Source organism: Nelumbo nucifera, chromosome 7 (genome assembly GCF_055504915.1).
Source record: "Nelumbo nucifera cultivar China Antique chromosome 7, China Antique-T2T, whole genome shotgun sequence".
NCBI classification, from domain to species: domain Eukaryota; kingdom Viridiplantae; phylum Streptophyta; class Magnoliopsida; order Proteales; family Nelumbonaceae; genus Nelumbo; species Nelumbo nucifera.
Window position 1 is genome coordinate 15,191,602 of NC_142655.1, and position 15,085 is coordinate 15,206,686.

General features: G+C 37.9%; 1 protein-coding gene across 2 annotated transcripts; it reads right to left on the reverse strand.

The window, feature by feature from the left end:
- Positions 1 to 970: 970 nt before the first annotated feature.
- LOC104607764 (Translin family protein) lies at positions 971 to 13,936 on the reverse strand. Of its 2 annotated transcripts, none has more exons than XM_010273455.3 (8): positions 13,648 to 13,936; positions 13,404 to 13,510; positions 10,803 to 10,882; positions 10,215 to 10,356; positions 9,979 to 10,128; positions 9,245 to 9,446; positions 1,425 to 1,526; positions 971 to 1,323 (listed from the first exon to the last, which is right to left on the reverse strand). In XM_010273455.3, exons 1-7 carry the CDS (start codon positions 13,712 to 13,714, stop codon positions 1,426 to 1,428), a joined length of 849 nt encoding a protein of 282 aa, XP_010271757.1. In that variant the 5' UTR covers positions 13,715 to 13,936; the 3' UTR covers positions 971 to 1,323; position 1,425. The 2 variants fall into 2 exon arrangements, with proteins under 2 accessions (XP_010271757.1, XP_088748282.1); XM_088892156.1 differs by having other exon boundaries at positions 13,404 to 13,504; positions 13,648 to 13,740.
- Positions 13,937 to 15,085: the final 1,149 nt, after the last annotated feature.

Consider the following 15,085-nt stretch of genomic DNA (forward strand, 5'->3'; position numbering starts at 1 on the left):
ACAGTTGGTAAGGGAGGTGTAAATACTTAACACCTAACTCTATCAGAAAGCCCAAAAAATATCAGAGCAAATCCAAATACCATAAACAGCCTACATTTCTGAGGGCGGCCTACATTTTAGGTGAAACGCGAGTTCGAACAATGTATGCCGACATCTTAGAGCTTGTTTGGAGGGGAGCTGCGTTGACTGAGCGGCTTTGGAGAAGCCATCAAAATTTCACCCCCCACTCCCCCCCCGCCAAAAAAAAAAAAAAACAAAAAAAAGAACTCTCAGCTCAACAACAGCATTTGTCAGCTCTTCACCAAACACAGCTTGCTAGCTTCCATGTAGGGACTGCTTTGCAATGCTGGGGAGCAATTAATTTCCTGGCAAGCACACCACAGCCACATGGGAACGTAACAAGATCGCTACGGCCTTCACATTTCGTAGTTCATACTGCTTTGGTTTTATTCAAAAAATAGGAGAGAAACAGAAAGCTGAGGACAAGATTTTCTGCAAAATTTTCAGAAAATCTGTTAAGAACCTTCCCTCAACTTTATGTTCTATTTTTGTCAAACCAAACATAACCTAATAGAATACAAAGCAGTACGAAATTAGCAACTGTCGTCGGAACACACGTCAGAATTTCTAAAATACTAGTGCATATCCAAAAGACTGGGTGCAATAATATGATTTCTGATAGCTTTATCAGAATTTAGATGAACTCAAAAGGAGAACAAACTGGCTTGGATTAGTACTTTTTTGTTGTGGTGCTAATTTACATTTTTTTTTTTTTTGCTAAAACCAATTTACACAGTAGTGAGGTAAATTTTGCTCTTTCGCAAGTATTTGCAGAGGTGCAAATTTTATATCCTAAAAAGTGATCCCTTCCCATCTTTCATTCTTCATTCTCTCACATATACGATGGGGGCCACATCATTTACTTCCGGCTTAACAACTCTCAAATAAATAAAGCTAAGTCAACCAAATGGGAACCAAAATTTGCACTCCCATGCATTTGTGCAAGTGCATCTGAAATTTACACTACAAACAGGAAGATCCAAATGCAAACCTTTTTCCGCCAAAGTTGGAAAATGTCCAGACGATGCTAACTAGTAAATGAATGAATAATACGTTAATAGAGAAATGCATCTTCCATTCCTGCTGCATCCCGCCACCCAAAGCCAACCTCTGTGGATATTGTCATATGCTTGAAACCTACTACCATCTTTCCTTCTGTTTGCTATTAGATTAAATCTCCATTTTTTTCTGGCAAAGAACAAGAATATCACCTATTGCTTAACAAATAACCCTTCTATCATGATGTTTCCGCATGAGTCAAAGCTGCAAGTGTGAGCAAGAAAGAGTAATACTAGGAGACATCTAACAAATAAAAAATTCAGAAAGGAAACTTAATATAGTTCTTGAGAGGCAGATGGAGTTACTTCAAAGTTCAACGTCTGGCACACCCAAGAAAGAGTAACCTGGATCACTGGATCCTAGTAAAGGAACATATTCTGATCCTCTCACATGAACACTAAAGCAGGCTGCAGCAACAACACAAAAAACGAAGGGCTCAATTTGTGGATAAAATTACAAAAACGAAAGGCAGTCACAAACACCATTACTGGAACATCATTCTAAATTCTCGGATGAAGTTATTTGTTTATATTGAATTTATCTGGAACTCAGAAAACATAAAACTTAAACGACATCTAAAAAGTTTGTTAATGAAGCTTCTACCAAAAAAAAACAAGTGAAGCTTTAGTATACGTTGCAACAAAATACAAGGCTAAGTTTCTTTACAAACATCAAATTTCTCAGGAGGAATTGTGATCCACAAAATCTCTAAAATTATAGAGAATATCGAACTTGATTAGAAAAACAAGATTTTCAAATAAAGGCATGGCACAGTTTTCAAAAATTACCTCGTTGAAAATAAAAATAATAATACTAAATTCTTCAAATGTTGGTAGTCTATCACTGTTTCACTGTTAGGCATGAGGAGGAAAGGATATTAACATTTTTTTTGAGATAAAAAGGATATTAACAATTGATCCAAGCACAGCAGCTGATGTCTTCAACTTCTCAGCCATAGCTCACATGATTGAATTGAAGCTTAAAATTTTATTACAATTGGTTGGAACTGCTGAGGCAAGAGAAACAGCCAATGATGGCAAGGGGAATTTCTTAAAAAGCGAGTTAACTCTTGGGTTGAGAAGATTCAATTCAGAAAAAAGCAGGAATTTTTTCTTCCCCTTAATGGACATGATAAAACTACAGAATATTTTAGGCACTTGCAAGAAAGGGATAGGCTGGAGAATGATCCCCAGAAGATCTCCTTATCTGTGGATCTTTTGGTTCGTCTTTATCTTTTTCTTCTTTTCTCTCTTTTTTTTACCCTTGCAGATTCAGCATTAATTTTTATGCCTATCCTTCATAAGTAATTCTCCCCTTTGATATTTTAATAATTTTTTGTTAGTAGTGTATCAAAAAATAATAATTTTTCATTAGTGAGCTAAGAGATGTTTTGTAACTTTTTGCTCCAAAAATGACCTCACTCTATGACAAAAATGCCCACGTCTTTTATTCCTACCTAAACCCTACCTCACTATTAATTTAGAGCTAGCACTGTAATTACAATTGTGCCCAATACAACTGATCCCTAATTACCCCTTGCTTTGCTAAAGCATCAGCCAATGTATTTGCCTCCCTTCCCACGTATTGTATACTTAGATTCATCTGCTAAGTTAACCACTGGAACTTCTACATTTCATTTCTATAACACCAAATCACTGAGTCTGGAAAGGATTTTGTAGCCAACCTACCACCACCTTGGAGTCCCCTTCAATCACCAGGTTCTCCAAATTCATGTCTTTGGCAATATGAACACCTTGTAAAACTGCAAAAAGTCCAGCCTTAAAAGAGTCTCCCTGAGTAAAGTCCCAGTATAAAGAAGCTTTCATTAATTTCAAAACAACAGGGGAGATAAACCATCTTAACTCCTCCCAAAGAGGCTGGGGCCCCAAAAGAAAAACAGAAAAACAGAACTAAAATTCAGCCCAAAACAAAGAATCCCTAAGCACCGCTTGATTGGCTAACCTATCTACAAATGAGTTAGCAGATGTCTTCACCTAGCTGTACTTTATCTCGATGTCCTTGGCCAGCCATTTGAATTTTTTCCTTTCATTGCTGTAACTCCACATACCAGCCTTGTCCTCTTTTAACCAACCTACTGCCACCTCCAAATCACCCTCAATTACAAGCCTCCTTTTGTTCATTTCTTTTGCCCTTTGGATTCCTTCCAATGCAGCATAAACCTCAGCCCTAAGAGAGTTGCCTTCACCAATTGGGCATGAGAAAATTGCTGAAACATTCCCATCCTCATTCCTAAAGACTCCCCCAATACCTGATTGTCCTGGATTCCCTCTACTACTACCATCCAAGTTCAGTTTTATAAAGACAGTAGGGGAAGGTATACAGAGTTGCAGGGATGAGCAACTCAATTGCAGCCTGGGTTCTCAGCCTTCCAGAGTTTGTCCAAGTGAACAAGTCTGATCTGATAGAGAATTTCTGGAGTACTCTAGAGTTAAATCCTTGTAATTTTGAGTCTTTCTCAGTGTAATTTGTTCAATATTGGTTTGTCAACTAGACAACCATTTCTCTGAGCTGTACTGCTTTTTTTCAGTTTTAATGAATTTTCTTTTATCCTTCAAAAAAAAAAGGTATCCATGAAGGATTTATAGTCCTTTTAACTTGGGCAGAACTAGCTACTTCTTTCCAATTGCTCAGTAAATCATCCAAAGTAACACTAGAGAAAAGATCTGAGGATTTCAGCCATTGAGCCACCCTTACATGGATTAGCTCTATTAAAATTTCAGCACTTATCTCCTTTTTTAAGAATATTCTTGAGTTTCTTTTTTCCCACAAAGCCCAACAAACAGCAGCCCTTATGCATCTCCACATAATTCTTCCTCTTTTCATAGGCCATCTGAATTAAGAGGAAGAGAACAAGCTTTGCAAATTCAATGGGGAATTCCACCTACAAGGTGAGTGTTGACGGTTCCGTTGCTGAAAAGATTTTGTGTTCACAATCCGGTACAGATAAGGAGGGTGTCATAAGCTGTGTACCTCTCCAGAAATCAGTGGAAAGAGAGGGTGGGGACAGGAATAGAGAGAGAGAGAGAGAGAGTGGAACAGATACAAAAGGACCAAGAAGTCAAGGAAATAGTTCAAAATGGGAAGGTGAATATTAATAAACTGGTGGAGAGGGAGGTCGAGATAGGAAAGTCTCTCAGTTTAGTTTTTTGGGGAGGAGAAGAATTCACAAAAATAGCATTTGATAAATATGAATAAAAAAAAGAAAAAGGAAGAATATCTAGAAAAAATTAAGGGGTGGGATCAGGAAGGGGGAGAAGAGGAGGGACTGGATGGAATTGAGTGAACTTGGGGTTGGTGGAAGACAGGGAGAGGGGGAGGAGGATGAGGTTCTAGCTGGATTGTGAGGGGTAGGAGAGAAGGTAGGAGGGAGCAGAACCGATAGAGCATTGAATTCTTATTGCAGAACCAATGAACTGCTGGAGTCCAGAAGAAGAGAGGGGACCCCAGGTGTTCTGTGCAAACTGGATATTGAAAATACTTATGATCATGTTAACTGGCACTGCTTGGATCTGGTTTTGGAGAAAGTGAATTTTGGGCAGCTTTGGAGAAACTGGATCAGAGTTTGTGTTAAGACTCGTAAGTTCTCCATCTTAGTTAATGGGCAAGGTGCCCTCTCTCTCCCCTACTCTTCATTTGCGTCATGGAAATTTTATCTCTCTTTAGCAAGAAGGCTGCTGAGAATGGGCTTTGGGAGGGCTTTGCAATTGCTCTGGGAAAAGAAAAAGTTAATATTCTTCAATTTTCTGATGACACCTTATGCTTTGTTGATGCTTCTCCAAATCAACTAGAGGTGGTGCTTGGAATTTTGAGTTGGTTTCAGGTGGTGTCTGGCCTCAAGGTTAATTTGAGTAAATCTCAGATTATCCCTGTAGGTCTTGTTACAAATCTAGAAGTTTGTGCAGAAGTTAATGGCTTGTCAGACTGCCCATCTTCCGGTCAAGTACTTGGGGCTCCCTCTTGGAGCTAAATATCCTTCCTCTCAAATTTGGAATCCAGTGGTTGAAAGAATGGAGAAAAATAGGCTTCCTGGAAAGCTAAATACCTTTCTTTCGGAGGGAGAGTGATTTTGATTAAGAGTACTCTTTCTAATCTACCTACTTACTTCCTCTCCCTCTTTTATTTCTTCCAAAGTGGCTAACAGATTGGAGCAACTACAGAAAAATTTTCTCTGGAGAAGTTGGGAGGAGGAGAAGAAGGCTCATGTTGTAAACTGGGATCAAGTGTGCCTTCCTAAGGAAGTTAGAGGGTTGGGAATAAGAAAATTGAAGAAATTCAATTCTGCCCTTCTGTGTAAATGGCTTTGGAGATTTGCAAATGAAAGAAATGCTTGGTGGAGCTGATTGTGGACAAATATGGAGTGGATTGGGGTGATTGGAGATCCAGTTCTCCTATTTCAAGAGGGATAAGCTCCATTTGGACAGGTATAATGAAGAACTCTAATTTATTTGAGGAAGGGAATCGGTTACAACTTGGGAAATGGGGAAGAATTAAATTTTGGAAAGACTCTTGGTGTTCTAAAGTGTGTCTGAAAGATGCCTTTCGTCTCTTGTATCAAATTTCTATAAATCAGGATTCTTTGGTGGCTGAGAATTTCAATGTGGATGGTAACTCTTTCAGTTGGAACCTAGCTTGTAGGAGGCGTCTCTTTGACTGGGAAATTGAGGAGTATGCAAATCTGTTGGGCCTGCTCCATAACCAGAGGATTGACCCAAACATGGAGGATGCTTGGAGATGGAAATGGGAAGCTGATGGCACGTTCTCTGTAAAGTCTATGTTCAGTAAGTTGATAAGTTCAGGTCAGGGAAACTTTCCAGCTAGGCAGATTTGGAACTCAATCAGTCCTTCTAAAGTGAAGCTTTTGCTCTGGACAATGGCTTTAAATAAATGTCTATCCAAAGTTAATCTAGTGAAATGTGGCATACAGATTTCGGACATGTCATGTAGCTTGTGTGGTGGGGCAGTATAAACTACTGAACATCTGTCCTTACATTGCCCAGTCTCGAATTATATTTGGAGGCATTTTCTTTAAGCTTTGGAAATCAGCTGGGCAATGCCAAATTCTGTGAAGGATCTGCTGTTGTGTTGGCAGATTGAGGGTCTCGGCAAGAAAGGTATCTTGGTTTGGAAGACTATCCCAGCTGCTGTGCTTTGGACTATCTGGATTGAAAGAAATAACAGAATTTTTCAGGGCAAAGCTAAATCTCTCGAGGAAATGGTGCAGAAAGTTGTGGGTAAACTTCTGTCCTGGGTGTCGGCAACGGAGGTGTTTAAAAATCAGAATTTGAGTATGTTGTTTAGATCTCAGAACTGGATGTATCTGTAATTTGTGGTGGCTCTAGGCAGCCTCTAATGGCCTAGGCTCCTTTGTACTGGTTCTTGATTTAATAAAATACCTTGCCATTTCCAAAAAAAAGAAAAAAATCTAGCTCTGTATCCTTTATAGCCCTAGACCTAGATTTCACACAAAACCAGAAGTCGAGTTTGAAGGAACTAGGAAGGATGAAATTGACTCATTTTTCAAATCAGAGAGAACACACAAAGAAGGAAACTGGGTCTTTAAGGGGGAATTCCCCACCCAAGTTTGTTCCCAAAATTTTATAAGATTGCTTGAATTCAAATCATACCTGATCCAAAGGGAGAAATTTGGTAACAAATCATGAATGGCTTTCCACAGAGATGCACTTCTATTCCTTGCCAAAATTCTAGGATCCCATCCAATGTCTTCTAGTCCATGAATGCTTAGCCACTACTTTGGCCCACAGCATATCCTTCTCTCGAGAGAACCTCCACAACCACTTCCCCAACAAAGCCATGTTCCTTTTCCTAATTTTTCCAATTCCAAGCCCTCCTAGCTTCTTCTAGTCACTATCTCCCAACCCATTCTATGGTCCCTCTTCTCCTCTCTTAGCTCCCACAGAAAGTCCCTCATCAATTTTTCTAATCTACTAGAAACTTTTGCAAGAACCTTGAACACTGACAAAAAATAGATGGGTAAGTTGGTTAGGGTTGCCCTAATCAGTGTGATCCTCCCCCCAAGAGAAAGATAGTTCTTCTTCCATGAGGCATGTCTTTTCTCAAATCTTTCCACCACAAAATTCTAGAAACTCCCTTTCTTGGGGTCATCTCATAGGAGTAGCCCTAAGTAGGTCAAAGGCCAGCTTGACGCTGCACATCCTAAAATATCTACACACTCCCCCAACTCCCTTGGTCCCTCCCTTCAAAGTTCACTCACTATACAGCTCTTCTCAGAGTTCACCTTAAGTTTGGGCATCTTCTCAAAGAGTTGTATCACCATCTTCAAGTTCCTTATCTAATCCAAATTCCCCCTTCACAGAATAAGATTGTGTCATCCACAAATTGTAGGTGGGTAAGTGGTATCTCGTCCCTCCTAGTCTCCAACCTCTTACTAGGTTCCTTGAATCTGCTCTATGAATCAATCTCCCTAAAACATCAGCAATCAAGGTAAACAAGGAGGAGAGTGGGTCTCCTTGTCTTGTCCCTGTTAAATTTGAAAAAATATCCACCATTGTTCCATTTACCAGCACAGAGTTGTGACAATTCCTAACACAACCCATAATCCATTTGCGCCATCTATCTCCAAACCCTACCTCTCTCTTACACCACCATTTATCTTGTGGTTCTCATTTTTTAGTGGAGCCAATGCTACTAGTAAACAATTTTCTACCCAATTTTTCCTTCTTTTTCTCTTCAGCCAAGAAAAATAACTCATAAATTCATAGGGTTAAATATGTAAAACAATCACTTTTCAGATATTATAAGATTCAAATATTCAACAAACTGCATTTAGAGGGTACAAAAGCAAAAAAAAAAAAAAGCAAATTTGGATATTTGGAGTCTAGAGCCAGAATTTCTTGCTTTCCCAGAGATAGAGTTCACTTGTAACAAATGCCACCTTAGGACCAAACCATGTGTGTCTTCTCAACCTGTAGCTTCCTCTTCCCTCATAGCATCACCCCCAATAACTTATATGGCTCAGAATCTCCCTATCCGTTGACCACCAGCAGAGACATCCCTTGAAATGGATGAGTAAAGTCTACCCATCCCTTGAAAGATATGGCTTAATGCACTACCATAAGCAAAATGAGCCATCCAACCAAACTAAAACCCATGGCCAACCTTGGAGACATCTATACCTCTTAAACCTGACCACCAGTAACGCCAACCATAGAGTATGTAAAGCCCCAACCTAGATTGCCAAGAGTTTCACTCCCCAACAGTGGCAAAGCATCCTTGGAACATTCACCAAGCCACACCCATAATCTAACTCCCACCCTAAGCACCAAATTGGTTCTGGGAATGCCCCTGGTCCCACCTCATTAGACAACCTTTTTTTGGGTGAAAAAAAAAAAAAAACATTAGACAGGGTTCAGAGGCTAAGACCTGAGCCATATGGTGAAAAGAAAAAAATTAGACAACCCATTGGGATCTATAATAGAAAACTCTCCTCTCTGTGCTTGCTTGATGTTTTAAAAGGTGCATCTGGGTTCACAAGCTAAGAGCCTAAGACTCATTTTCTTGGGTGCACCTTACCTAGCACTATTATGTTTTGATAAGTTAACCTTGAAGTTGACATTAGCTAATTTACTATATTTTAGGTTCTATCTCTAATTTATAGAGTTTAAACAGTTTAACTTGTGTTACAACATTACAACATCCATGGTAATAAATCTACCAGCTAATAAGCTTTTAAAAACATTTTTCAAATTTGGATAAAATATTCTTAATAATAAGTGGTTAGTTTTTCCCAAGATTGACACCACATTTCATTCAAGCATGTGCCTTGCCTTCTTGCACATCACACTTCATTAATCCCTTGCATTTCAGTTGTGCTCCTTTCTTCCAAAATACTACACTTGCAATCTAAGTTGTGGATTACCACTTCTCAAGAATTGAGGTAAACTCAATTCATATATCGCCGAGTAAAAAAAGCATATATATTTGTCTTCTATCCATCATTGAGTAAAAAAGCACATAAATTCTATCCATATTTACAAGTAATCAATTGCATTGGACCAGGAAAACAGGAAAACATCACATACATTTGTCTTAGCGACTTTGGAACAGGAAAACAGCAGTACCATACCATTTTCTATCTTCACTACACTTTGAAGCATAGTCTCCATTTTCTTCTTCATCTCAGCATTGTCATCCATATTCGGGACAAGCAGAGTTAGCTCCCTGTAGATCTCACGAACAAATGAGCATATCTTCTCTGCATAATCAAGTTCACCGTCTGATATTCGACCAATGGCTAGTCTCATCAGCTCTCCTGTCAAATCAGCAAGCTAAACCACAAGATTTGAGAATCTTTTACATGGAAACAGTCCAACTCTTAGTTACAAAAAGAGGATTTCATTCATGAAGAACAAATCTAGCCCCATTTGGTGGAGCAAGAAGATAGTATACCAACAACAGAGGTTGCAGATGCAGAGATGGTGCTAAAAATTCAATGAACCCCAGAAAGGAGTTGTCTTGGACAAAAATCAATTCAATTCCAATCATAAAAAATTAATAAAAGTTAATGTTTCATTGGTTTTGGAGCATAAGAATGGAATATAAGATGGTAGTTTTCTACAATGTAGTATATCTTTATGGAAAGCATTATTACTCAACAAAAAATTCCACTATGGAAAGCATCAAAAAACATTGAATTGCATACACAACATTTACATCCCTAGTGTAGTTTTTCTAGTCATATCCAGGCCACCAAGTTGGCATCTTGAGTTTCCTCATGTGATAAGCCAAAAAAAGAAGGAAACTGAATAAGTAAATAAATTTTGCAAGATAAACAAGTAAACAAATAAGACAGGAGATTACCCCCAACAGATAGTCAAGGACATTAATCTGCAAGGGCTCTTGAGATGGATCACTCAGTGGTAGCAAATTAGCATTTATCTCAGCAAGATTCAAGAGTTTCCCAGTCTTGCAGAATTTACAAAGAGTTGCAGCTTCAACATATTCCTGTACCTGCAATGATCATACAAGAGAATGCATATGAGACTTTGAAAGTATCCCTTCTAGATTAACAGTTAAGAGGGATCCATAAATACAACCCCAGGAGAGTATGCTCGTCTGAGCTTCCAAAAATCAGTTCCTTGCAATTCTTTTACTAGCCGGGACATATATTGATCAGTAACAGCAGCTAGATCCTTTTCTGCCTTTTCCAGAACTTCTTCTTTATTATCTTTACTGATCCTGTTATAGGACAATCCAAAAAAAAACATAAATAGTGCAAATAAGCAGAGGTATTTGAGGAGCAAGATGGATTCAATGGAAACAACAAAGCAGTAGTTGTGAGAAGAAACACAGTTTTGGATTTCTGGAACTAGGAGAGGCAACAGAAAGGGATTTTGAAGTACAGAATGGGTGCCAGATAAACAAGGTGGTAGCAAGATGCATGGAATAACAGTGAAAAAATAAGAAAATAAAAAACAACCAATTTAATGGTAGCCTGGGCATGATAGAAAAAAAATAAATAAAGTGATATACAAATAAGAAAATAAAAAATAACCAAGTTAATGGTAATCTGGGCATGGTGACATCTGACAGACAAATAAATAAATAAAGTGATATACAAAGGATCATGGTGACATCTAACTAACAGCATAGTATATTGTAGGCAATGAAGAACATTCAGTTACCTGTGCACCTGAAAAATAACTTTTTTACTGTTAATGGTGATGTCACGACTTGCTTTCACCACTCTCTCCCTCTTGTCATTCTGCAACATATATGATCAAAAACAGTATCTTAAAACATAAACAACAAAATCAAAAGATATATATATATATATATATATGCAACTTCTGAGTTCAATCCAGATAAAGCCTGAATGACATATATTTTAGAAGAGTTATCATCCAACTCCAACAAAAACCATTAATAGTTTGTACATTTTGCATTATCTTAGCAATCTCTAGAGCAAGTTTCAAAGTATCAATATCGATGCATCCCAAGATGGTGCAAGGGGTGTATCAGTACTTTGAACCTTGTGCCACCTCTATTTTAGTTTCATCTCTTTTATATTTAAAAAAAAAAAAAAACATGTAAGGGTAGGTCTTAGGCCTGTCTGCCCTAATTCAAAATCCCAAAACACCTCTATTTTGTGTAACAATACATATCGGCTGATACAGGCCAATACGTGATGAAATTTTGAACCTTGTTCTATAGGCATCAATATCACTAAATAAGAAATTAACATAAATCAAGCCAAAGGAATTTTATCCTTAACATGTCCTACCAAATTCAGTCAACCCATGTGCTAGACATGTGTTGGGGTTCTAACAAACACAAGAATAAGATAACATTTGGCAAGTAAAGAATACAAAAAGAAAACGCAAAACAGAGCACACAAGGCACACACAGATTTATGTGGTTCGGCTTATAGCCTATGTCCACATGCATCAAAGGAGACGAAATCCAATCAGCAATGGAGATTTATAGTTACAGTGTTTATAACCTCTCACTAAAGCCCTAGTTCCCAATACACCAAAGTTCACTCCCCCCTGTTTCTCACACACTCTCTTGTTCTCTTTCTTGGACCCCAAGATACAAGGTAACTTTCTGTGCAAGTTACAAGGCTATTTATATGGAAAAAAAAAAAAAACAAATCAAAATGATCTCCACAAACTGTCAAGATCAGGCTACCGTGAGATCAGCCTGCAAGACCAGGCTTCTGCGAGTCCGAAGGACTAGTGAGTCCAAAGTCCTGCGAGATCAAGATGAGTCATAACATTGGCTATGCTGTGAGATCTAATATACTTGCAAGATCCAAATATGTTGTGAGTCTGGATACTAACAATCTCTATATTCTCCACTTGTCTCCGCTTCCACCACAGACCACTATAAAAATTTACCTTCAGGTTTCTCCGAGATTGCAATTGGAATTCAAGGCACCAACAAAACAACATGGCAGCATGTTGAGCCGTCAAAAATTCAGTCATATCCGTAAAACACAAACTTCACATCATCAAGAGCAATTTTAGTTCTCCAAAGAAGTTTTGGATGGTTCACAAAGTACTAATCAGGAATTTATGCTTAATTCCTCTGATTTACATATCTAGACGTTAAGGCATTAGGGCTGTTAACTTTTAAAGAAAACTACATCATTTGGATAACTGTAAATGTCACCTAATTGATTGATTTACAACCATTGATCATATAATTCTGACTAGAAAAAGTAAGGCTCCATAGCCAGCATATCAATGAGTAGGTGTGTGGCATATGTTCTTTAACCATCCAAAGTGTTAGAAATTGGTTAGTTCACATGCAAGGAGACTTAAAATTGCATTTGTCCATGTTTCTGGTCTAAGGAAAGACAAAGTTAACTAAGAACCCCTCTACTTGGGGGAAAGGGATCATTATATGCGACAATCAGTAATTAAGTGACACAAGGGGAATGATCTCCTTCAACTGGATGATATTTGATACAAGACCCATTTGCATTCACAAGGGGCTTAAGACTTAAGACCAATACATGTTCAGCAATGGGATTAGTGTTACAGTTTTCCCTGAAGCTAAAAATACTTGGGCTTAGTTTAGGAAGAGTGCAAATACAAATTTATACGATGAGAATACAAAGGTTTAGAAATATAGTATACAAGGTTTTGCACTGAACATATTCGTATTCGCCCTCTTCCCAAACTGAGACTTAAATAACTTTCCTTCAACTTTCTGTTTCTCTCTCATTTTCTATCAAACCAAATGCAATCTTAACGGCCACAGCTACGAAGAAACTCAGAAACGGAATTCTACTTGTGCCAATACTTTGACACATAATAATATATGCTCCGCTTATTGGAAGTTATATCCTAATTCTGGTAGAGTACAAAAATGCATATCACTTGCATAAATAGGGCGAAATCAGTTGGAGAAGAACATGGTTTGCTCATTGCATGTCTTTTTCAATTTCACAGAGAGCGGTGCTAATATTTTGAGTACTGGTGGATGTTTTTGCTTTGTCTTTATACGCTACCCTTTAATTGAAGAATGTAATAATGCATGATAGAATCCCAATTTCGAAGAGATTAAAGGTGACAGGACCAAAAAGAAGCATTTTTATTTTTATCAGCAGGACTAAAAAGCAGCTTATAAACCCTAATTCTTATAAAATTATATCTTAATTTAATCAATTGTAAATTTAAGCCAAAGAAGTAAAAATATATTTGTTTTCCAACAAAATACTAAGCAAAGCATAATTAAAAGAAAAAAGAGTAGTAATAACAGTAGATGAAGAAGCATACAAATTCATTGAGATATTGCGCATACTTCACGAAACCTTCCTTCATGGCAGAGCTCGTCGACATTTTCCTGGGCTTCTTGGCGGAGTTTAGTAACGATGCCTCTGCAACTAATCACAGAGAAAGAGAGACTTAGATCTACCTATTATGGGCGAAATTTGAAGAGAATGAACAAGTACGCGTGCATTATTCGGCATGAATACTCAAAATGGATGCAGAGAGAGAGAGAGAGAGAGAGAGAGGTTACGGGGATGGAGGCGACGGGGTTTGGGCGCCATGAGAGAGAACCTTTGAAAGGCGAGAGAGTAGAACATTTGTCTGTGTTTCACATTTTTGCTCTCTTCCTCGTAAATAAACGAGCACCAGCTCAGTTGACGTGGCAAAGCAAGTTTGGAGTTTGACGACCCTGACAGTTGACGTGGGAGATCAGTGATGCTCCACTTGTCTAAACAATATTGTCAAATCCTCCAAAGTATAGTCCCACGTGGAAATTAGCAACTACTGAAGTGGCGATTTTTAAGAAATGTAGCTTCGATATGGATACATTAGAATATTTCCGAATAATGAATTAGCATTTCCCTGTTCGAGCCTGAAATTTTATTTATTTATTAAGTCGCTTATCAAACAACGTTTGGCACAACCTATCTGTTAAAAAAAACAAAAGAAAAATATTAGGGCTCCGTTTGGAAAGAATCCAAATATAAATATATTAAAATAATACATAATACAAGGTTTTTGCTTGCTCTCTACTTATTTGCATCCTATACTCCTTTCAAACTAAGCAAGAGTCCATGACAGATGGGAATTGGAACCAAAGAGTGTGGGTTGACTTTCACATTGCTGCCCCACTAAGCTAGTTATATTAAAGATTTAAAACATAGAAAACTTACAATATTGCCCCTACTAACATAACTTATCAGCAACTAAAGAATAATAGAAATAACCAACTTACTGACACTACTAACATGATAACAGCTACATAAATGGTATGCTAATATTGGCATAAATAAAGATATTATTGCCCTATAACTCTACACTCCCTCTCAAGTTGGGAGTAGATATCAATCATTCACAACTTGTGTAAATCTATCTCCAACTTGGTCTTTGAAACTACCTTAATGAAGAGATCAACAAGCTGTCTTCTTGAAAAGCAACTCCTTCTCTCTAATAAAATGTTGATCCACTTCGATATGCTTAGTTATGTCATATTGAACTGGGGTTATGAGAAATATTAATAGCGGCCTGAGTATCACAGTACAGCACTAGGGGCTTCTCATAAGCAATGCCTAGTTCTTCAAATAGAGATCTTAACCATAAGACTTCAGCCACACCACTAGTCATAGATCTGAATTCAGCTTCAGTACTAGAATGAGCAACAATATTCTATTTTTTACTTCTCCAAGAAACGAGATTTCCTCGTATAAGGCACAATACTCAGAGGTGGATCTCTTGTCAATAACACACCTAGCACAATCAACATCTGTGTAGATTTCTATTTTCATGTGACCATTATCTTTGAAGAGTATGCATCTACTTGGACATTTCTTCAAATAAACAAGAATCTTCTCAGCTACAAGAAAGTGATTGGTTCTGGGGGAATGCATGTACTGACTAACAACACTAACCGCATAAGAAATGTTCATTTGTGTGAGGCAAACATAAAAGAATTTCCCAACCAATCAATG